At 42.2% G+C, this 22,924-nt stretch overlaps 2 protein-coding genes across 13 annotated transcripts in view; one reads left to right on the forward strand and one right to left on the reverse strand.

Annotated features, from left to right (window-relative positions):
- The window catches only part of LOC114588380 (ABC-type organic anion transporter ABCA8-like), a 68,879-nt gene extending 54,233 nt beyond the window's left edge, over positions 1–14,646 (forward strand). For 2 of the 7 annotated variants that reach the window (XM_077924043.1, XM_077924042.1), the window contains exons 29-39: positions 898–1,021; positions 2,409–2,535; positions 4,624–4,715; positions 4,979–5,151; positions 5,474–5,549; positions 7,379–7,473; positions 7,953–8,072; positions 9,007–9,147; positions 10,213–10,292; positions 11,051–11,106; positions 12,298–14,646. In XM_077924043.1, the coding sequence (XP_077780169.1) occupies positions 898–1,021; positions 2,409–2,535; positions 4,624–4,715; positions 4,979–5,151; positions 5,474–5,549; positions 7,379–7,473; positions 7,953–8,072; positions 9,007–9,147; positions 10,213–10,292; positions 11,051–11,106; positions 12,298–12,396 (1,183 nt within the window). In that variant the 3' untranslated portion in view covers positions 12,397–14,646. Of the gene's footprint in view, positions 1–897; positions 1,022–2,408; positions 2,536–2,815; positions 2,947–3,048; positions 3,129–4,623; positions 4,716–4,978; positions 5,152–5,473; positions 5,550–7,378; positions 7,474–7,952; positions 8,073–9,006; positions 9,148–10,212; positions 10,293–11,050; positions 11,107–12,297 lie in introns of those variants that run through there. The other 5 variants (XR_013391791.1, XM_028713649.2, XR_013391793.1 and 2 more) reach the window with 5 other exon arrangements.
- Positions 14,647–16,362: 1,716 nt separating this feature from the next.
- LOC114588342 (cholesterol transporter ABCA5-like) overlaps positions 16,363–22,924 on the reverse strand; it is a 53,271-nt gene continuing 46,709 nt past the window's right edge. For 5 of the 6 annotated variants that reach the window (XM_028713573.2, XM_077924045.1, XM_077924047.1 and 2 more), the window contains 10 exons: positions 22,571–22,688; positions 22,385–22,476; positions 21,575–21,750; positions 20,939–21,014; positions 20,387–20,481; positions 18,944–19,063; positions 18,683–18,832; positions 17,598–17,677; positions 17,020–17,075; positions 16,363–16,693 (listed from right to left, as the gene is read on the reverse strand). In XM_028713573.2, coding sequence (XP_028569406.2) covers positions 16,586–16,693; positions 17,020–17,075; positions 17,598–17,677; positions 18,683–18,832; positions 18,944–19,063; positions 20,387–20,481; positions 20,939–21,014; positions 21,575–21,750; positions 22,385–22,476; positions 22,571–22,688 — 1,071 coding nt within the window. In that variant the 3' untranslated portion in view covers positions 16,363–16,585. Of the gene's footprint in view, positions 16,694–17,019; positions 17,076–17,597; positions 17,678–18,682; positions 18,833–18,943; positions 19,064–20,386; positions 20,482–20,938; positions 21,015–21,574; positions 21,751–22,384; positions 22,477–22,570; positions 22,689–22,924 lie in introns of those variants that run through there. The other variant, XM_077924048.1, reaches the window with a different exon arrangement.

Consider the following 22,924-nt stretch of genomic DNA (forward strand, 5'->3'; position numbering starts at 1 on the left):
CACTCTGGCGGGAAGCTAAACGGCATTTCCGTGCGCTGCTCCGGTTCGCCAGAAGCGGCTTAGTCATGCTGGCCACATGACCCAGAAGCTGTACGCCGGCTCCCTTGGCCAATAAAGTGAGATGAGCGCCGCAACCCCAGAGTCAGTCACGACTGGACCTTATGGTCAGGGGTCCCTTTACCTTTACCTTTATTGGTTACAGATGTGAGCGGTTTGCCTTAGGCATAGGGCGAAATTATATCCTGATTTCTGCCCGTCTGCAGGGAGTCTCATTAGGGTAAACCACCGGTAGGGGGGAGCCCTATGATATACATCAATTAAGAGCACCGCCAGGGTCACCGATGGAGTCGTGCCATGGCCCTAGCCTACACCCAGGCTCCGGACAGGATCCAGATCTGTGGTATGGCGCAGAGCAATCATGCTTATTGTGTTGCTTATCTACTCAGCCACAGCCATTGCCTAGAGAGATTGGCTTGATGAGCTTGCTCTCATACCTCCTACCCCCCCTACAGATAGAGGAAGGAAAAGATTGGAAGGGACTTGGGGCATCATGTGGACTGTCCCCCACCACCACAACAAAATTCATACAACAATAATACTGTGGCTAGGGATATACAAACTATAATTATGCATATGTTTCTGCCTAGCCCCCCCCCCCCGATATGTGTATCGGGGGGGGCTAGATATATTGGGACAGTTATATATTGGGACAGTTATCTGCAAAGGCAGATGTAGTTTTGTAAGGCAGCATTTTCTGGGCTGTGACGAGTTTGCACATTAAGTTCAGAGATTCTCGCTTCCTTATGGACTGTTTTCTGCTTTCCTACTTAAGAATGGAATTCATTCCTTGGTGTGCAGTGCTTTTGAAACACTTTGTGTGGTGTCTTTGATCTGTAGGATTTCTCCACAGAGAAAGAGCAGCCATCGGAATCCTGAAGAGGACAGTCAGGGCGATGATAGAGATGTTCAAGAGGAAAGGGCAAGAGTTCAGAGTGCACTGGCCTCTGCAAATCAGGAAGAGGTAAAGCAGAATTATTGTGATTTCCTTGTTTTAGAAAGGCTTTATAGCTTGCTCTGATATTCATTGCAGTGATTTGCTTGTGTACTGTAACTTGATGCCTGCTCCAACTTATGGTCACTCTGGAAAATAAGCTTTTAAGGCTCAAACACCTAACATTTTTGGCACTCCACGGGTACTTCTTATAAAAGCTGGAAAAAGTGGAGGAAGAGATGCTAAGAGAAAAGGACTGAGGCCTCCTAGATAAACAGAGCTCTATGTAGGGATGAGATATTAGTGTCCGGAAGAAGAGTGTCAGTACCTTAGGTGCTGGAAAACTAAGTACCGCAGATACCCTGTTTTTCAAAAGCCAAGCCATGCACCCCCATACTTTTGAAAATGTTGATATCTCTACAATAGCTTTTGTTATGTGAATGGTTATGCAGACCACCGATTGGGAACCACTGTTTTGGCTTATTAATATTAACATATTAATGTTAAGGTGAGCTACTTGACCTAACAATAATTCTGGGATCTGGGTCTTGAAGCATCATCTTTTCTTACATCATCTTTATCTGGTTTCTTAATATGCCACAGTTCTGACAGTTGTTTGGATTGCACAGGTGTGTGATGGGGATGCTGGCACAGTTAGTACTATCCAATGATGTATACGTGAGGCATTTAGCTTTGGAGTGGGATCACAGCTCACTGATAGAGCTCATGCTTTGCGTACAGGAAGGCTTCAGAGTTAATCCTCTGCCTCTCTTTACTATTCAGGTAGAGGGCGTGGAAATCCTCTGCCTGTTATCTTGGGGTGCTGCCACCAGTCAGAGAGTAAATAGACAAATAGCCTGGCTTATTATAAGTCAACTTCTTCCTATGTTTCTGTCTGAAGCAGAATGTCTTCCATGGTTCTTGCTTTGACCCACTTAAACCAAAGGTACCTACGGGACTGCCTCTCCTGGTATGCCCCACGGAGGACCTTACGGTCTTCAAATAAAAACATCTTGAAGGTCCCAGGCCACAGAGAAGTTAGGCTGGCCTCAACCAGAGCCAGGGCTTTTTCGGCTGTGGCTCCGATCTGGTGGAACATTCTGTCACAAGAGCCTTTGGCCAGGGCACAGCCTGACTCCCTCCCTCGGCAATCTTTGCGGAGCTCTGGCCCAATGGTTGCCAGTGGCTTGAATTAATTAATTTTATAATGTTGTTTGTGCTGTACTTTTGTACTGTTTTATTGTTGTTAGCTGCCCTGAGCCCGGCTTCGGCTGGGGAGGGCGGGATATAAATACAATTTATTTATTTATTTATTAATTATTATTATTATTATTATTATTATTATTATTATTATTATTATTATTATTCTGTATGTATATGTGCCGTAAGCAAGCTTCTCTCTTCTGCACCTATTTAGAGACCAGTTATCCTAGTCAGCAACTTGCGCAAAGAATACAGAAGTGAGAAGGCTTGTTCCTGTGGCAAGAAAAGCAAGACGCTGGGGAAAGTGGCCACCAAAAGTGTCTCCTTCTGTGTTAAAAAAGGTTTGCTGGCAATGGAAAATTACTGTTACAGCTTGGCCAAGGAAAAGCATAACTTTGACTTTGTAGTCATTTTGGGGGGTGCTTGACATTTGGATATACTGTAAGGGACTCAGATAGGAAGGAAAGGAATCAGTATAGGGGCAGCCCAATCCTAAACCCCAGATCTGCTGGCTGCTTGGGTTCTGAGTGGTGCAGGTGCCCCTTTGCTGGCATGGGGCCACAGCTGCTGTTGAAAGTTTCGCTGCCATTGATCTACCAGTTGCAGCATTTTTACTGGCAGGATGTCGGAATCAAGCCTTATCAGAGGAATTGGCCACTCTCCAGGCACCCGGCTTGAGTTCCTTGTTGACCTCCCCGTCTGCGTCTCCCGGCAAGATCAGGCGAGATCTCTATCGGCGATCCTCCTCAAACGTGAGAAGAACACACCACTCTTCCCCTCTTCCCTGCCATCCCCAGGGAGGGGAAAGAGACATACAGAAATGTATTTACATGTCTTTATTTCTGTCTTTCCAGCAGTACAGAGAAACGTGTCTGCACTCTCTTAACACCAACAGCAAAGATAGAATACTCCTCCCCCTGTACTTCCAGTACAGGTCAGATGACACTCTGAGCTAACATCCGATGCTCAGTACAGTGAATAGACTGTCCCTTTGTTCCCACGGTACAGTCCCAAACATCAACATCCTGTCTGGCTTTCCAGCCAGCTGCAACTCGCTGCTGCATTGCTCCTTTTTCGTAACACAGTAGCCCCAGAAAGGCGGTGTTACTGAGGAAAGCCAGAAGCAGAGCCAGACTTGAATCTATTGAACCCAAAAGACCCTCTTCTTCCTAGATGGAAACCAGGATTGGGCTTGTTACCAATGGCAGCTTGGAGATGGGTTGGGTAATTTCATCACTACAGTGGTACCTTGGGTTACAGACGCTTCAGGTTACAGACGCTTCAGGTTACAGACTCCGCTAACCCAGAAATAGTACCTTGGGTTAAGAACTTTGCTTCAGGATGAGAACAGAAATCGTGCAGCAGCAGCGTGGTGGCAGCAGGAGGCCCCATTAGCTAAAGTGGTGCATCAGGTTAAGAATGGACCTCCAGAACGAATTAAGTACTTAACCTGAGGTACCACTGTATTGGTTTCAGTGGAAGGTACTCCCAGACCGGCTGATGCAAACCGGCAGGGCTTTGGAAATAGTGGGGTGATTCGTCACTTTTCTCTCCATTGTACCCAAGAAAATTTTCTTCACTGTTGCAGAAAGTTAAAACTAAGCAGAACTTATAGAAGAAGAGCATTTGTTGCTCCCAGGGAATCAGGCTGTTTAAAAAGTTATTTTAAGTTTTGTGTAAGCCGTTTTACTATATCAAAAATCAACATTAAAAAACACACTTCTCTAGAGTCTAAAATAATTATAGGGAACCTAAACCTAAATCTAATGATCATATCCAATTGTAAAGACTTTGAGTAGTACCTGGGAAGATGACTGAGGCAACTGAGAGTGCAATATTTCTTATGAATATAGCTACCCTTCTTTTATTTTGTTTGTTGTGATAATGTGTAGTATCCTTGCAATATTTCTTATAAATATAGCTATCTGAGACCATATAACACTGGTCCTGAAAGACCTTCATTGGCTCCCAGTACGTTTCCAACACATTTCAAAGTGTTGGTGCTGACCTTTAAAGCCCTAAACGGCCTTGGTCCAGTATACCTGAAGGAGCATCTCCACCCCCAGTTCAGCTCGGACACCGAGGTCCTCATCTGAGAGTCTTTTGTTGATTCTCTGCTAGAAGCGAAGTTACAGGGAACCAGGCAGAGGGCCTTCTGAGTAGTGGTACCCTCCCTGTGGAAGGCCCTCCCGACAGATGTCAAGGAAATAGAAAACATCTGAAGGCAGCCCTTTTCAGGGAAGTTTTTAATGTCTGATGTATTTATTGTGTTTTTAATATTCTATTGGGAGCCGCCCAGAGTGGCTGGGGAAACCCAGCCAGATGGGTGGGGTATAAGTAATAAATTATTTTATTTTATTTTAATATTTTATTTTATTTGCTGGGATAATGTGTAGTATCCTTACAAAAGTGTATGTGTGTTGTTCTAGGAGAAATTTTGGGGCTACTTGGACCCAATGGAGCTGGTAAAAGTACAACAATGAATATGATAACTGGAGACACAGATCCAACAGCTGGACAGGTAGGTGTGAGCACTAAAATGTACTCTTCTTTTTCATGAACAGATGCACTATCACTGCAAAAGTCAACTTCAATGCATTACAAAGAGTAGTATGTCAATGGCATCAATAGCAGATTCCCATCTAGGACTAGTAACAGGGAGGGATTTTTGCATGGGAGGTAGAAGATTGAGGGCTGGCCTTTAATTTCCTAGATAGGACTTTTATATTTCAAAAGATGACTCATGTTGGACAAATTTAAATGGGGCCACAATATTTTGGACAGATCCTGATGAAAGGAGCTGATGCAGCTGCAACGGAAGAAAATGCTATCGGTTTTCTTGGCTACTGTCCCCAAGAGGATGCCCTCTGGCCCAGCCTGACCATGAAAGAACATCTGGAGATTAATGCAGCTGTGAAAGGGATGCAGAAAGACTCAGCTGGTGTTGCTATCAGTCGGTAAGGGCAGCAAAAGATCCTGCTTTCATGGTACACTTCCTATCTCTTAGTTTTTGGGCTACTGAGTGCAAAGCGTCTCATTCTATACTTGACAGAATCGTTGGACTTTGAAAGCTAATTGATTTTAGCATTGACATTTCTCCTTGGGAGGTGGGCAGTTAGCACTAAGTTCTTACGCTGACAAATAGCACACGTGGTTCATCTCCATCCAGTATCATAACAGCATCCCTGAGATTCACTTGCAACCTCCCCTGTAATTCTTATGCAAAAGAGATCCATTCTAGAATACTCCAGATGTCGTTTCTTCTGCCCTTTCTTTCAGAATAGTTCAAGCTCTAGAACTCCAGGACCATTTGAAAACGGCTGCTAAGGCATTACCTGCTGGACTGAGAAGGAAAGTAAGTTCTGTGTTTTGTTAGTTTCTTGAAGCGGTTGCCAAATATTTAATGTTGGCTAATGGACGCGGGTGGCACTGTGGGTTAAACCACAGAGCCTAGGACTTGCCGATCAGAAGGTCGGCGGTTCAAAACCCCGTGACGGGGTGAGCTCCCGTTGCTTGGTCCCTGCTCCTGCCAACCTAGCAGTTCGAAAGCACGTCAAAGTGCAAGTAGATAAATAGGGACCACTCCGGCGGGAAGGTAAACGGCGTTTCCGTGTGCTGCTCTGGTTTGCCAGAAGCGGCTTAGTCATGCTGGCCACATGACTGTGGACAAAATGCCAGCTCTCTTGGCCTATAGAGCAAGATGAGCGCCGCAACCCCAGAGTCGTCCGCGACTGGACCTAATGGTCAGGGGTCCCTTTACCTTTACCTTAATGGCTAGAGCCCAAGCGGCATCACAAGGTACTTGGGTTTGTTGCTCAGTCAGCGCTAGTTCTTTGCCACTGCACTGCCTATTTTCCTCCTTCCCCACATTGCTGCATCCTGGTCTTCACCGACACTGCCACCTCCACCTCTTCGCTGCTGTTGTTTGCGGGGAAGTCCATCTCATCTGCCTGTCTACAGAGAGAAACTGCTCTCTCCCACTTCCCTGTTCTGTTAACTGAAGTGTAGGTTCCCATGAGGCAAGACACAGTGATAACAGCAAGAACCTTTATTGAACTACAGAACTGGATAACAGGGGCAAAGCAACTGCTTATATACATTTCTGGAGGCCTTGGCCACTCCCACTCCTAACGTGATTGGCTGCAAATCAAATCCTGAAATGTTCTATGATTGGATATCTTGTATCGAATCAGAACACAGGAGCTCAGAGTTCTTAGTCCAGACTCAAGCTCAGGCAAACATGGACCACTGAATACAAAACATTAAAAATCAGGGCCATCCACGGCCCACTACAAGGAGGGCGGCTTACTCGCATGGCAGGTGGATACAGTGTGCAAACCTGGAGCCAGCCGTGGTTTATTAACATCTACATTGTATGTCATTATGTTATGCTGGCTGGGAGATTAGCCTGTCTTTTGAGTTCATTGGACTGGTTGTGAATAAGAAGATGCAATTCAAGAGGATCACAGAACAATGTAGTCCATGGTGCAGATTGCTGTCTCGGTGATTTCAACAACATATCCACACCTTAGTTCTTAACAGACCTTCTGCTCTAAATATGCTGCAGTCTTACCAGGGTGTGTCCATTCAAAACTTTGGGACTGAAAATTATCCTTGGAAGTCCTAATTGCCTTGCTTGTCCACCAACCTCAGTTTCTTCAAGGAAAAAGGGTTCCAAAATGAAATGTATTATCAAAATCTCTTACTGGCTTATTTGCCTGTCCGAGCATTCGGCATGTTTTAGTTTGGTCTCACTAGGGACGTAGGAGAATTCTGACAAAAGTGGTAATGAGAACAGAAATTGCCAATGCTTGTTTATCCATCCTGTTTCCGAAATGGAAATGAACCCAGCATGTACCACTTTGTTTTGCATTTGCTGTTGTTGTTGTTTCAGTCCACAAACAATACATAATTCATTATTCTTTCCCCCGTTGTTTCCTTTGCACTGAAACAAATAATTTTGCCACAGTGGACTGTGAGACGGATAATGCAGTTCTCACTCACATATTGATACTTTTCTGGGTTTCTGCACCTGGGCAACTGTCACCACAGACTCATCTGTCGTCCAGAACCCTCTGCAAATATTATTAGTTGTATTTGTACTTACTTCCCCCCCAAAAAAACTATATCCTATCAAATGTTTGAAGCAACTTTAAATGGTTATTATTATTTCCTTCATTTTAGTTATGCTTTGCCCTGAGCATGCTGAGTAATCCTGCAGTGATGCTATTAGATGAACCAACAGCAGGAATGGATCCTAAAGGAAAGCGCCAAGTGTGGTGAGTGACTCATACACTTAATATCTCGAAGCAAGTTTGTGAATTTGCAATACATAACAGCATATCACTCAAAACAAAATGTATGCTTATAATGATGTACTTGCATTTAGGAATCCGAGTAAGTACTGTGAATTTCTTCAGTGCCTTTTTGAAATACAGTGGTACTTACATACGCTTCAGGTTACGTACGCTTCAGGTTACAGACTCCGCTAACCCAGAAATAGTACCTCAGGTTAAGAACTTTGCTTCAGGATGAGAACAGAAATCATGCTCCGGCGGCGTGGTGGCAGCGGGAAGCCCCATTAGCTAAAGTGGTGCTTCAGGTTAAGAACAGTTTCAGGTTAAGTACGGACCTCTGGAACGAATTAAGTACTTAACCCGAGGTACCACTGTACCAGACAATAATGTCTGCTAGGAACCAGGCTGTTTACGGCTCCTTCAACCCTACTCCACCCTAGTAAATCTTATGTTGACTGCAGGAAAGCAATCCTCACTGCGCTGAAGGACAAAGACCAAGGAGCCATTTTGACAACTCACCACATGGAAGAAGCTGAGGCAGTGTGTGACAGAGTAGCCATCATGGTGACTGGACAGCTCAGGTGAGCTTCAACTTGCATTTTGTTTTCCAGCATATTAGGATGCCATAAACAGCTGTTGTGCTGATGGGGCAAAAGTTTCTTCTTACTCTTTTTCCACCTTCTCATAAGAAGTTTTCCGTATAGTTAAGTTTTTACCTCTATCTTCAGTAGTGTGGTGCCTCGCAAGACGAAAATAATCCGTTCCGCAAGTCTCTTCGTCTAGCGTTTTTTTCGTCTTGCGAAGCAATCCTATTAGCGGCTTAGCGGATTAGCGCTATTAGCGGCTTAGCGACTTAGCGGCTATTAAAGGCTTAGCGGCTTAGCGGCTAAAAGGCTATTAGCAGCTTAGCGGCTTAGAAAAAGGGGGGGGGAGCGAAAAAAATCGCAAGACTCGCAAGACTCGCAAGACGTTTCCGTCTTGCGAAGCAAGCCCATAGGGAAAATCGTCTTGCGAAGCAACTCAAAAACGGAAAACCCTTTCGTCTAGCGGGTTTTCATCCTGCGAGGCACCACTGTACATTGTATTTTGTTTTATTGCTATGGCTAGTGGCTGATGCAAATAAAGATTCTTCTGATTCTGAAGCTCGCTGTGTTCAACTTATAATTTGTTACGTTTTTGACAATAACTGTTTAAAGTGTGTTCTTAAAATAAATTTTATTAGGGTTTATAAAGAAAAATACAAAACTTAATATCAAATATCTTTTTTATCAGCATTGATCGAAATAAAATAAAAACATAGCAAGAAAGAAAGAAAGAAAGAAAGAAAGAAAGAAAGAGGAAAAGATAAAGTTCAGAAACTAAAGAACTTCCCATTCTTCATATGTCCGCTATATATAAACAATAATAACTTCATCCACTCCAATATAACACTCAACAAAACCACTTTCTATAACAAAACATTATCTTCAATCCCCAAATCCAAATGTCACAAATGCTGATTCCTTCCTTCTGCAGGTGTCTTGGTTCTATTCAGTATCTGAAAAGCAAATTTGGCAAAAATTATTTGCTCCAAATAAAAGTTAAGGGCGTGGACCACGGGGAGCTTCTGAATACTCATATTCTACAGATCTTCCCACATGCAGCTCGTCAAGAAAGGTAACTGCAGTGTTTTTCCTGCAGCTTGACACATAATTTCCTGAATTATTTTTGGTTACTATAGTTTATGTTCAGAGGGATGCGGGTGGCGCTGTGGGTTAAACTACAGAGCCTAGGACTTGCCGATCAGAAGGTCGGCGGTTTGAATCCCCGTGACGGGGTGAGCTCCCATTGTTCGGTTCCTGCTCCTGCCAACCTAGCAGTTCGAAAGCACATCAAAGTGCAAGTAGATAAATAGGTACCGCTCTGGCAGGAAGGTAAACGGCGTTTATGTGCGCTGCTCTAGTTCGCCAGAAGCGGCTTAGTCATGCTGGCCACATGACCCGGAAGCTGTACGCCGGCTCCCTCGGCCAATAAAGCGAGATGAGCGCCGCAACCCCAGAGTCGACCACAACTGGACCTTATGGTCAGGGGTCCCTTTATGTTCTTGTATACCCTCTTACTTACCCTCCTTGAGCTTTTGGTAATGGGCCAGATGAACAAGATGGGGACAGAATGCCCTTCTGCATCTTCCTGTCCCCCATCCCTCTAGGCCCCAATGAACCAGCACGTGGACCTGCCACATACTGAGCAGGTGTTATTTCTGGAGACGGCCCCACACTCCCCATTTCAGGTGGCTTCTGTTTCTATCCATGGGTGGATGAGGAAACTCACGTGTGGCTCCCTTTTGAAACCAACAGCAGAGGCGGTTTTAGGGTGGCGTGCAACCAGTGTGATTGCACTGTGCGCTGCCCAAGGAAGCACCAGAAGGCTGTAGAATAGAGTGAGAGAGGTGGGGGGTGCCATTGAAATTTGAGAGCCCAAAGCACGCTGCTGCCAACAGCCAAGGCTGTGCACAAGGAGACCATATAAAAATCTAGTCTTGTTGCTCAGCAGGAAAAGTTTCTCTCCTCTCTCTGTGTGTGTGCATGTATGTGTGCATGCTAGATTCAACTCCCCCCATTCCCCCATACTGGACTTTGGTTTTTTAACCAGGGCTGTCTACACACAGACTGCTTGCACTACACTTACTCCAATTGGATCAAAGCCGTTCTGGTGACTGAGTTGATTTCCCCCTGCCCTTAGGATATCCACTTTGTTGGCCTACAAGATCCCAATGGAAGATGCGCTGCCTCTATCGAAGGCCTTCTCCATGTTAGAGGAAGGTACGTCCAGACAGACTGTGCAGTTGTTTGTGGAAGATATTTTAATGCCCACCTGATTTAGGTATTGCCCCCTTTCCTTCCCTCTATGCACAGCAGAGAAGATCCCTCCTTCCGACTCACTAGGTAGGCCTTTCCTACCTCTAGAAAGATGTGTAACACCCAGCACATTAAGGGAATGTAGAGGCATATTGTATCTCAGAGGTTCCCTCGCTGTGATAAGCCAAGTTACAGGGAACCAGGCAGAGGGCCTTCTCGGTAGTGGCACCCACCCTCCCACCAGATGTCAAAGAGAACAACTACCAGACTTTTAGAAGACATCTGAAGGCAGCCCTGTTTATTGTATTTTAATATTCTGTTGGAAGCCGCCCAGAGTGGCTGGGGAAACCCAGCCAGATGGGCAGGGTATAAATAATAAATTATTATTATTATTATTATTTATTTATTTTCTACGTATTTGTGTGCTCTTGCTCCAAATGCTGCACCCTCAGACATCTGGGGTGTTGAAGAGACACCCATCTTGCATGAATGAAGGTGCAAGGTGCATCATGGGAACATAGAAAGCTGCCTTATGCAGAGTCAGACCATCGGGTCCATCTAGCATTGTCTTTGCTGACTGGCAAAGGTTCTCCAGTAACCCAGAAAGAACCTTCTAAATAAAAAGCAGATCCTCTGGCACTGAAATTCAGTCATTCCCATGAAAAGAACCTATCAAGCTGATTTGGGTCAACCAAACCATAATTGGCTTTTTATCCACACAGCTAAACGAAGCTTCAGCTTTGAGGAGTACAGCTTTTCTTTGAACACCTTGGAGCAGGTAATGCGATTTTCAAATACAATTGCATGGTGGAATTTGTAGCACTGCAATCACCACAATTCAGCTTCCTCGTGGGCTTCCTCTGCTGGATTAGAAAAATAGTGCCAAGCGTAGCTGTCAACCTTCCCTTTTTTTGTGGGAAATTCCCTTATTCCAGCGCCGTTTCCCGCTGCTATCCCAGATTGTTAGATATCCTGTAGACTGTCCCTGGGACAGGTGAGGCTGCTGATCCCTTATTTTTGAGGCTGCTGATCCCTTATTTTCAAATCTGAAAGTTGATAGCTATGGTGCCAAGAGAGCTTGGCAAGTGCCTCCCCAGGCAGTGCTGGATCTCTGCATCCAGAACGAAGGATTATCTATCCAATTGGGAATTTTCTGCAAAACCACTTTTAGGGATCTGGTGAAGTTCTCCTGAGCCTGGCTCTGAAAAGAAGTGGGGCAAGGCAAAGGGTCACCCTTAAAACCTCAGCCGAGGAGATTTTTCTGGCCTCTCAGATTGCCCCTACTGGAGTCAGTGGAATGGCATTGCTCTGACATACTAAACAGGGGGAAATGGAGATTCTTCCTGGGAAGAACTGGGAGGTGGGGAGGAGCCCCACAGGTGGATTCCTTGGTTTCTTCTGCTTTATATATTGTGTAGCTATGTGATTCCATTGCATACAAAAGGGGGAGAAACCAGCCCATGGGGCGAGTTAGCTGTTTCTTGCAGGTCCTGAATAAGGGAGGGTGATTTTTTTTTTACCCTTGATTTTCTCCCTGTAGCATCTTTTCCTTATCGTGATCATTAGTTTGTGTACAGACAGTAGAAAGATTTCCCCACTTCCTTGGAGATGCATGAAGTGTTTTCTTGTTGTTTTTTGAGTTCTTGGATTAGCTAAAAAAATATGGAGTTCATCAGGGTGGGGTTTTTTTAAAGAAAATGTTCAGCTTACAATTTTTGAGCAGTTAGGCACACATTCTGGATTGAGACTGCTAATAATTTGCCATATTTAAAGGAAATGGCAACTGACATGATGGAGTAGGGTCCCTTCCTTAAAAACAATGACAGATTTAGGTCACATCTGTACATAATAGGACTGAAATTTAATTATCTTCATTTTCATCAGAATGATCCAAAGAAAAGAAATGTGATGCCTTTCAAGCACTACTTAGCTGAAGAAACCCCCCCTTTTTTTTTACTGTATTGTGCAGGTTTTCCTAGAACTTGTCAAAGAGCAGGAACGTGATTGTTTCGATCCGTCTCTGAGCTCAGCCTTTGAATGGCAACAGCTGCAGCAGGCTGATATTTAAGTTGTTCGCAACCTAGACATGAAACTGATGCTTACAGGAGTAAGTGCTGGTCCCTTGAAACAAGAAGGATATAAAAAGGATCTAGCAGCCCGTCTCTGAATAATGTTGTGTCTCCTTTGGCATGTGAGACTGGAGTCCAGCCTTTTGATGGGAGGACTTTACATATAGCTCTACATACAGGTCTGTGTGACCCAAACCCATATTGGTCATACGTAGAGAATGAAATGTACCATTTCTGGACATGTTCATCCCCTGGAATTTTTTTGTTTTCCAGAAAAAATGTTTTGAAATTTTTTTTTGGGGGGGGGGTGAGAATTGAAATATATGCAGTACATAATTCTTATATCATCTCAGCTTAATTTACTACTTAAAAACCAAAAAAAGCATTATGTATAGCTTAGCACATAAAATTGTACTGTTTGGCATATTTATCAGGTTGGAAAAGGGTAAATGCCTTTGTGATTCAGCTATCCCCAGCAAGTCTTTTCCCACAAGCCACTCCACCCAGGCCTTCCTTCTTTTTCACTGCTGCTCTTCCTCTGCTGTCTTCTTCTGGCTGTCTCCATGACACCAAGCACCAACAAGTCCAGCTGTCGCCAACTAACCAGCACCTGGCTAAATATGTACTTTTTTCTGGCCCCTCTAGTCTAGCTCCAGCCAATGGTGCCAAACTGAAAATTCAAAAATTATTGCAGCTGTTAGTTAAGGCCCCAAGCGGCAGGTAAACTAACTTCCACAGGAGCAGACAGAAAACTTCCCATGTCAAATGCATCACAATGTAGTACAAATGTCAGAACATATTACCCAACACCCATTAAAACTTAATTCAAATAAACATTACTTCATCACACTTCATAGTAACATCGAACACTTTTGTAGTGTATCATCATCTCATACAGTATGTGAAATAGGAACTGTGGACAAAATTAGCTGCATCAACCCATATAACTTCATTGAAATAATATGCCGCTTAAAATCCAACCATCTCATGCTTCCTTCTTTCACCAGAAGCACTTTCTAGAAGATTATTTGCTTCCGATTCTAGGCTTTCCTTTTTATCTCCATAAGCTCCAGAGAACTGAAGGGTTGCATGAATGAAAAAAGCTCATCTACTATTTAACATTTCCAGGCACAGACAAGCTGCTCTGCACATATTCTTTTTGGATCAAAGCTGTATGAAAGCTGGCAGGAAAATTAACGGGTTGCACATTCCCCACAAGATTCATGAATTGTAACTACCTAATACAGTACCTCACTTTACATAGATAATAGAAACCATAAGGAAAGGAGGGAGTGAAAGACAGCTAAGGCTGAAGAATGCTTTACTAATCTGTAATGCCAAACCATAAAGAGGTCTAGATTATTATATTTTTATTTTATCTGAAAAAAATTATATTTGCATTTACAGAACATATATTTGTGAAAATTGTACTAAGTTACGACTTGTAACGGAGCATAATTTCTGTTTCTGGTGCTGTTGTTCATGGGTTTATATTGTTAGAGATTGAAGTAAAATGATGTATGTAAAATAAAGTGGCAATACTTCTCTAAGATTGTTTCCAGACAAGCAGCTCCTAGGACTAATCTTTCTTCTGTAAACTGCAAGTACTACATTTTTTTTATTAATTAAAAAAAAAAAGCAAAATGGAAGATTGGATGGAAGATTTGTTAGCACTACCATCATGAAGCCAGCACGGTGTCACCGTACATCTGTCCAAGTCTACCGGAAGCACGCATGTTAAAACAAATGCAAATCTGCTAGAACCAACAATTTAACCATCAAACTATAGAGTGCATCAGTGGCTGGAACATCTTTAATTTCATAAGAAGAGATATAAGGTATGGCTTTCATTCAAATTCAGTTTCTCATGGGGTGTGATAATATGATCTCCACTTTATTCTCTTTACAACCTAATCCGAAATTGATTACATGCAAGTATGATTGTATCATATAAATGTTTATTCCTCTATTTTGTTATTCCAGCGGCCAATGGAACAGATTCATTGCTTGCCATGGTTATCAAAACATTAGAACTGGGGTGTGCTGCTACAAATTGTAAAGACCTTGAAAAGGAACACAAAAAGTCTGTCAAACATGTAGTACATCTTGTGTGTTGACATTAAAAATGGCAAAAGATAATGCAATGCTTTAATATGCTGTATAAAGTGATTTAGTCATGTTGCCTTTACAATTTGCATTGGAAAAGTGAGAGAAACCCATTTAAATAAATGGACGTATGCATGCATGCAGTATACAGGGTTCTTTGCAACTTGCAATGGTAATGGTTTAAACCATCCAAAACAAAATGGAGCATTGGTAGTCTTATACCACATTACACATATACTGAAATGTATTTTGACATTATTGAATGTAATTCATAGTGGCTTAAAGTGATTGGCTGCAAGCAAAATACTTATTTCGAGCTCATGAAATGCTGACTATACCCATCTGACCAGATCTATTCTGGATAATGTGACTGTTGTTCAGAACATGTAACCCAAAAGGGGGAGCTAGAACAATGCCATAAATGCCTTGTCACTAATTCTGAAGTGCAATTGCTTTTTTAAAATTAATTTTTATTGGGTTACATGAGTACAAACAGCATCTGTTTTCAGTTCAGAGTCCTTTCTACAGATCAGTCATATTCGACATGAGACGCTAATGTTTTAGTCAATAAAAGGTTGGGGGAGAAGGGGGGGGAGGAGTATTAAATGTTCATTATTTTACATAGTGTTATGTGCAAGATTTTGTGTCAGCGTCACATGGGTAGGTTCTCTTTCTATTCATTCGTCTTCACTGGCGGTGAGGGAGATTTGGGAGGCAAGGCCTGCTTGATTGCCTTCAGTTGACTGCAGTGAGTTTTGTTTGCATGGGTGAGGGGCAAGGGTTGTTAGGTCAAGTTAGTCATATCAATTCATATGCAGTCGGTGGGTTCTTGTCTTGTTGGGCTTTGTATGTAATAAAGGGGAGCCACAATGGGGTGAAGGCATCCTCTTTTGTTTGTCCCCATGCTAGTTTCAATTTGTTGCTTAGGTTTTCCCAGACAGTTTGGTCCCAGTGGCTTATGTTCACACCTCGTGTGTCTAGTTATGATGATCCTGGCTGCTGAGCATAGGTGGGTTATGAGTTCTTTGGAGTGTGAATGTGCCTACTGCCTTGGAAAATATTCAGTAGGGCCAGTTCTCGGGTGGCTTCTAGTACCTGTTTTGTTATTTTGCCTATTTCTTGTAGGACTGATGTCCAAAAGGGTACAACCGCTCCAGCATTTTGGTGGGGTTCCTGGGTGTGTCAGAACCACCTTTTGCATTGTTAGGTACCATCTAGAGATTAAGTTTCAATGTGAGTTGCCTTATTTTGGCTGATATGGATTTAAAGGGAGGTTTAGACCACAGTTTAGTCCATTGGGCAGGGTTTATTTCATAACCCATATTGTACTCCCATTGTTTTTTGACTGAGATGAGGGGATTTCTGGAAGTGCAATTGCTTTTTTTAAAGTACTGTAGTGCAATAGAGTGTTAACAAGCACTTCAACAATGACCCTAGCAAAAAAAGGTTCATGCTCATTCAATTAGGTCAGCAGCAGCTAATGCTGCCTTTGCTGCGAACACATCATTGCTGGATATTTGTAAAGTGGCAACATGATCTTCCCTAGGCACTACAGACTGGATGTGCTGATGCTGATAGCTGATGCTAGCACAGTGTTGTATCAGGTTCTTTAGTATTCGCACTGCAGTTTGGAATCGCTGTGGTAAGTCCCATCTCAGTTAACCCTTCCTTAACCCACTGAAATAGGACGATTGGTCTTACCTGAAGCTTAAATTTACTGGGTTAGAAAGAGTTCACTGGGGCCCAGCCATGGTCCTTCTCTTAAAGCTAATGAGTTTCTTGAAAAATAAATTGCCCCCAAACAATATATTAAGTACATTGCCCTCTTTCCACCATCACTACAGAACAAAACAAAAGGATAAAATCATAGAGGTTTTCATTATTACTTTTTTAAAAAAGAAGCAAGTCTTAGAATAGTAGTAAGAGTATTCCAAAATAAAGGTATTTCATAAGGCAAAGAAGGTTTACTCAATTGTTCAGGAATAGGCTCTGTAAGGTATTTGTTCTCTAGGCCACAGCAAACAAATATTTAGCAAAAACCCTGACAAGCGAAGCTCTTGAATTTCTGCAATGTGAAACAAATCAGAAAATAACTCTCTCCCCCTGGGATCTTTCCCAACTAATTGTTCCATTTAGGGTTCCAAAATTATTCTCTTCCTCTTCTTGCTCTTTGACAAGTTCCATAAATACCTGAAATGAAGAAGATACATGAATTAATACATTGATTCTGCCCAGTCAGGCAGAATAGTGCTCTAAGCTAGTATAGGTTTCTAAATCTCCACCAGACAACAGTGCTATACTACAAATCATCTGTACATGTAAACATAGAGGTTTTTCTTCTGCGGGATCAATTCCCAATGACACCTCCCACTATGTGACAAAACACCATTAGGTATGTAACCAATTTATGAATTATAAAATGACAATTTTATTTAAGAAATGTAAATGGAGACACCGCGTTTCAAACTTATTTTCTAGGGCTGGCATGCTCTGTTCTTGAAAAACGGTTAAATTACCTGTTCCAGTGTTGCTTGAGAAAAGCTGTACTCTTCAATATTAAAAGCATGTCTTGCTGTTAGAAATGTTAAAAAGAAGTATTTACAATCATAGGCATCAAAAGAATACACACACACACACACACACACACACACAGTCAACTAAAATCAGTATGGCCAGAAGTGGCCATAACAGGGTGCAGGAACCCAGCTGTCCTCAATGGGAAAGCCACTGTCAAGTTGTAATGCAGTGGATTTAAATGTTTAAGGACACTGCAGCCTGCCAAACATACCTTGTGGCTCTAAGGGAATGGCAAGTTTATTTCTCAGGAGGCAATCCTGCGCCTCTTTAAAATGCTCTGACTTTACCATGCCTCACAAAAGCAAGGGAAGAAGGCGACACACGCACCAAGGCAAATGGCCTGGGAGACGATAAAAGCTTGTAGGTAATCTAACGTTTGGATAAAGGAATGTGTTGTTTACATAGTGTTTGGGGACAATGTGGGAGTTTGGCAGGGTGAATTCAGATTACTATGAGATTTGGATGGATAACTTAGAACCCAGTGATGAAGATTCTACTTAGTAAATTGTTGCCTCACCTTCCTCCAGTTTAGAAAAAGATTCTGCAAGCGAGTGAACATCTTCCTTTGGAATTTTGTAAGCCAAAACAGAGGCAATGCTGCAACACAACAACAAAAAAACATACACAAGTACATACCACCACAACTAAGCAGAAATGAGAATCACAAAATTGCTTGGAGTAAAGTTGCAGGTGTTAAGCATTTTGTACAATGTAGCCAAACAGGTACAATAACTGAATCAAACTAGAGGTTTTATCTAATAGGAAGGTTTTAGATGGTACGAGAGGGAGGCATTCAAGGTGCTTGCCTAGTTGCCAAAGCATTCACTGATGAAACCTTCCATGTACCAAGTTCCATCTATTTTGAGAATGAAAATGTGTTAACCATAGCAGTACAGTGGTACCTCTAGTTACGAACTTAAGACCTCCGGAACGATTTAACCTGAACTGTTCTTAATGGGGCCTCTTGCTGCCACTGCGCTGCCGGCACACGATTTCCGTTCCCATCCTGGGGCAGAGTTCTCAACTCGAGGTAACTCTTCCAGGTTAGCGGAGTTCGTAACTCAAGGTACCACTCTAATTAAGGGTTCTTTCACTCAAACACTATGAGGAGAGAGCTTAAATCAGCACCAGTCTTAGATTTGCACCTCTCTGCTCCCATCACATCAAGAAAATAATAATAATGGGTGATTCAGCCAAGCTGAAGGGGGTGGGGGGTAGTGAACTCCATGCCTGGACAGATCCTTGGCACAGCAAATGCTGACAGGAATGCCAGCTTCCTGCCTTCTGCAGCTATGGCTGGGTAAATGATAGCAAAATAGACAAGGGGAATGCTGGTTGCTTTACTATGCCAGTTTCTTTGGTGGGCCTTGGACCACATTTCCAGAACCTCTGGTCTATAAGGTATGTTTCTCTAGTAAGCATTACTCAAAGCCCAAAGTGTACAAGAGCTCTCATAGAAAAATAATACATTTTAGCAATAGTGTTTTCTTTTCTAATTGTAAGATTTTCTCTCTGCTTTTATTTTTAAAGTGATTGCTTGAAAAAAGAATGATAAGCACTTTTTCTTTTTAATGCTCAGAAACTTCAACTATTGATTTCTACCTTTTCTGGCAACTTGCATTTGGAAAGATGCGCAAAACCATCCTTTGAAGACGCTCCTTCTGCTGTAAATCCGGCACTTCTCTTAATTTCATTTCTAAGAAATATCCTCTGCCAAATTTACTCTTGAGATGTTGAACTGTACCAATGCACCTATCAGTTTTGGGGGAGAGAGACAGGCAAACAAAATAATAGATTTTGGCATTAAATTCGTTTTTAACAATAAAAATCTGAGCTTCTTCACTCAAGATGCCAAGGAAGTACCTTAATTTTCCAGACACCAAGATTGCGACTCGATCACACACAGCCTCTGCTTCTTCCATATAATGAGTTGTCAGAATTGCTGCTCTCTCCTTACTTTTTAAGGCTGCCCGAATTGCTTTCCTATGGTGAATAAGTTACAAATTGTTGCTCTTTCGGTGTGCAGTTACATTTAAAGGGCATAAGATCATTTGTTGGATCTTCCGCAAGTGAGTGGGGGATGAAACAGAGGATGGGAAATGTACAGGCAGTGGTATACTGTGAGTAGCCACCAAATACATTCTTTCCTCACATTCCCTCTGACATTTAGGGATCATCCAGACTTCCTGTTACGTTGCACTTTCCAGACACAGGTCTGCCCTTTAAAGGCCCATGTCTTAGCATTTTGCTTTGTTTTTTTTTGTCCTGGTGCTTTCCTTGGGAAAACCAACATTTTACTGCTGAATTGGATGAATGGCAGCTCACGGAAAACCCAGCTGCCCTTTGTTCTGATGCAGCGGTGAAATGCAGGCTTTCCTGGGGAAAGTGACAAGACACGCTCAGAGGTTTAAACCTGTGCCTTAGAAACATGGCACAAAAGGCAGTCTGGATGAGCACTTAGTCGTGACATGCAGCTGGTGCCATGGAAGTTCTGTGAAAGAAAAAGGACAGCCAGTGGGAACAAAGCCACTGTGTGTCAACACCAGGCAAACTCGGCCCTCCAGATGTTTTGAGACTACAATTCCCATCATCCCTGACAGCTGGTCCTGTTAGCTAGGGATGATGGGAGTTGTAGTCCCAAAACATCTGGCGGGCCACGTTTGCCTATGCCTGGTCAACATGAAAGAGGAAACAGCAAAGAGGGTGGAAAGGATCAGCTAATAGTGTTCCCCAATGCCACACCCAATTCTGACCATAAACTCTTCATGGGAGAAGGTTTGTTTTAGCCCTGTTTAACATCCATTATATATATATATAAATGAATACACCTACAGTATTAATAGGAAGGCAGCCAATAATATGGCATAGATTATCTAAGCACGTATCTTCAAGATATGTATATTGTAAAGATACAGTGGTGCCTCGCAAGACGAAATTAATCCGTTCCGCGAGTCTCTTCGTCTTGCGGTTTTTTCGTCTTGCAAAGCACAGCTATTAGCGGCTTAGCAGCTATTAACGGCTTAGCGGCTTTAAGAAAAAGGAAACAAACTCGCAAGAACTCGCAAGACGTTTCGTCTTGTGAAGCAAGCCCATAGGGAAATTCGTCTTGCGGAATGACTCAAAAAACGGAAAACTCTTTCGTCTAGCGAGTTTTTCGTCTTGCGGGGCACCACTGTACAAAAAGGCTGAGCCTACTGTTCAGAAGCAGAAGAGAGATAATGAGCAAAGCATGGTTATAATATAAGCAACGCACACATGTGATACTGCTTTCCACATAAAGGCTCCATGATATTTGAGGTTACTCACCACATCTGCTGTATCCCTACAGGGTCCATACCAGTAGATGGCTCATCTAATAGAGTAACGTTAGGGTTACCAAGCATACTAAGAGCAAAGCATAACTGAAAGAGAAGGGGAGTAAGGGAAGGGTGACCATTATACAGTGCACCATTGGCTGCATTTGAACATTAATGCCAAGCCAAAAATCCTGACTTAAATCTGGGATATGCACAAGTGATGGGCATCATCATGCAGCCCATTTCCTACTGCTTTGCTCCTTCCTTCCTACTAGTGGCAGAACAAGCCAAGATTTTTAGCACAGCTTTCCATTATGAGCAAACCTAGAAAGTAGCTTCAAAAGAAGCCAGGTTATTAAGCAATGTCTTTTGGCTTAATGCCCCCTGGCTTGCTTTGGTGATTAACCATAGTTTCTGGGTTTGCACACAATAATAAGCAATGGTTTGTTTTGCCGCTCATATGAAACAAGAATGTGTGGATTCACAGTGGTCATGCATATCCAGGCTTATTGATCCTGGATTTTTGGTTTAGCAATTCAGCTTAAAAACAACAATCAAATACCTTTCGTTTGATTCCTACTCCAAGGTCCTTTGCTCTTTTCTGTAGATGTTCCTTGAGGTCAAGTGCATGGGAAATGCTGGAGAAAAACAAAAGTATACAGTGTTAAACATTCTAAGAAACCAGTATTAGAGAACTTTAGCGTATGCTCATTAGTTCTTTTTCAAGTAAATTACTTCATATGACATTTTGTGTTTTAGCTAGTATTATTTGACCTCCGGTTAACTTTACACTATTTGTGGTTTTAACTGGATTGATCTTCCCTGCAAAAATAATCAAGATGTATGCTACAGGTAGCTTAAGTGTTTTTTTTTAATGGTATTTTAAGAGATGCAACCAGAAAAGTCTTGCAACCTCACAATTTTGTCTGTAACTTAGACTGTTGACTACAGATTACCTTCAAACTAGTGCAGAAGATTTTGATACATAACAGAAAGCAGAATCTGAACTACAGTGTTAATCAGCCTAAAAATAAAATGATGCAAATTTATGTCCTAGATATATCTGTGTATCTACAAGAATCTGTGTGGTGTGTTTTTTAAGTTGAAGCTAACAACCATTTTCAGGGAGACATTATACCAAAGTAAGAGAGAAGAAACTTCTCTGAATGTAAACAAAGGGTTTAAAATATATATTTACCATTTTATGAATTCTTTCATGTTACTTTCACTCATTCCTTTGATAGCACCATAAATTTCAAAATGTTCCTGCAATGTAATATCAGGCCAAAGTGGATTTGTCTGCGGACAGTATCCCATAAATCTCATGGAGCTATCCTTGTTATTTTCGCCTAAAGAATAATCTCCCATCAGCACCTGTGAATATACCAGTCCTTATTCAACATTCTTACATAAAGTTTGCAGTTAACATACAGAAAAGCTGATTGTAAATGTAAAGTTAAATTCAAAAAAATGACAATAAATGCACAGGAGTATTTAGTTTGGTTTTACTACATGAACACTCTTATATACCAGGAGCCATCTGGGATATAGCCTTCATATGAGTAGTCACAACATCCCGGTGCCTATTTCTGAATCTAAGCCATATATCATATGAACGGAAAACCCATTGTACCCCCTCTAAAAACGTTAGCTTTACAAGCAAAGCAAACATGAGCCAACCATGTATTTTAGTAGGTCTTGTGACCCCGCCGCCCCAGTTCATACTTCTGAGATTATCTATGAAACCAAAAAGGAGTTAGGCACTAAAAATTCATATGCATGAACATTTCCAATAATGGGCACCCCACTCTTTCATAATATTCTTTGGGCATCTAGCTGATGTTTAGGTATTTACGTGCCAGCTGGAAAGAAATCTCCAGAAAAGAATATGGATCCTCAGTATGAAATAACATTTTTAACCCTCTGAAACAAAAGGACTACAGCCTGAGCTATGAAACCTGTTCTGGATGGAAGAGGGGGACACCAGCTTCAGGTTGCACTTGAATACCTGGCCTGAGGTTGGTTTTACTTCTCCCACCAACATATTAATCAGTGTGCTTTTCCCAGCTCCATTGGGGCCTAGCAGTCCCATAATTTCTCCTGGAAAAAGAAAAGGCAAACACGTAAAATGTGCAGTTCTGTTTAATGAGATGGTGCATTTTATTTCCCCGGCTTATTTATTTTTACAACTAACCTTTTTTTACACAAAAAAAGACCTGATTGGTTGCCACCTTCTTGATTTTTCTTCCAAGAAGAAAATCTGTCCTTTCATCATAATCTTTATGTAAATTGCTGACCAAAATGGCAGGTTTCTGGTGAAACAAAAGGTAACAGAGCTTAATTAATAACGCACATGGAAAACTAAACCATGCTTTCTTGCTACGTGCACAAGTTGAAACAAGCCTGAGCAAAGCCTCAACCTCACATGCTCACCTGTGCAGCCAGGAGAAGGATTTCAGGGGCATTTACTTTCAGTTCCCATAAACTTAGCATGTCTTCTGCTAACCAGGGATTGTTAGTTAAACAAGGTGCATAACTCGTGATTTGG

This window comes from Podarcis muralis, chromosome 2 (assembly GCF_964188315.1).
Source record: "Podarcis muralis chromosome 2, rPodMur119.hap1.1, whole genome shotgun sequence".
NCBI lineage: Eukaryota > Metazoa > Chordata > Lepidosauria > Squamata > Lacertidae > Podarcis > Podarcis muralis.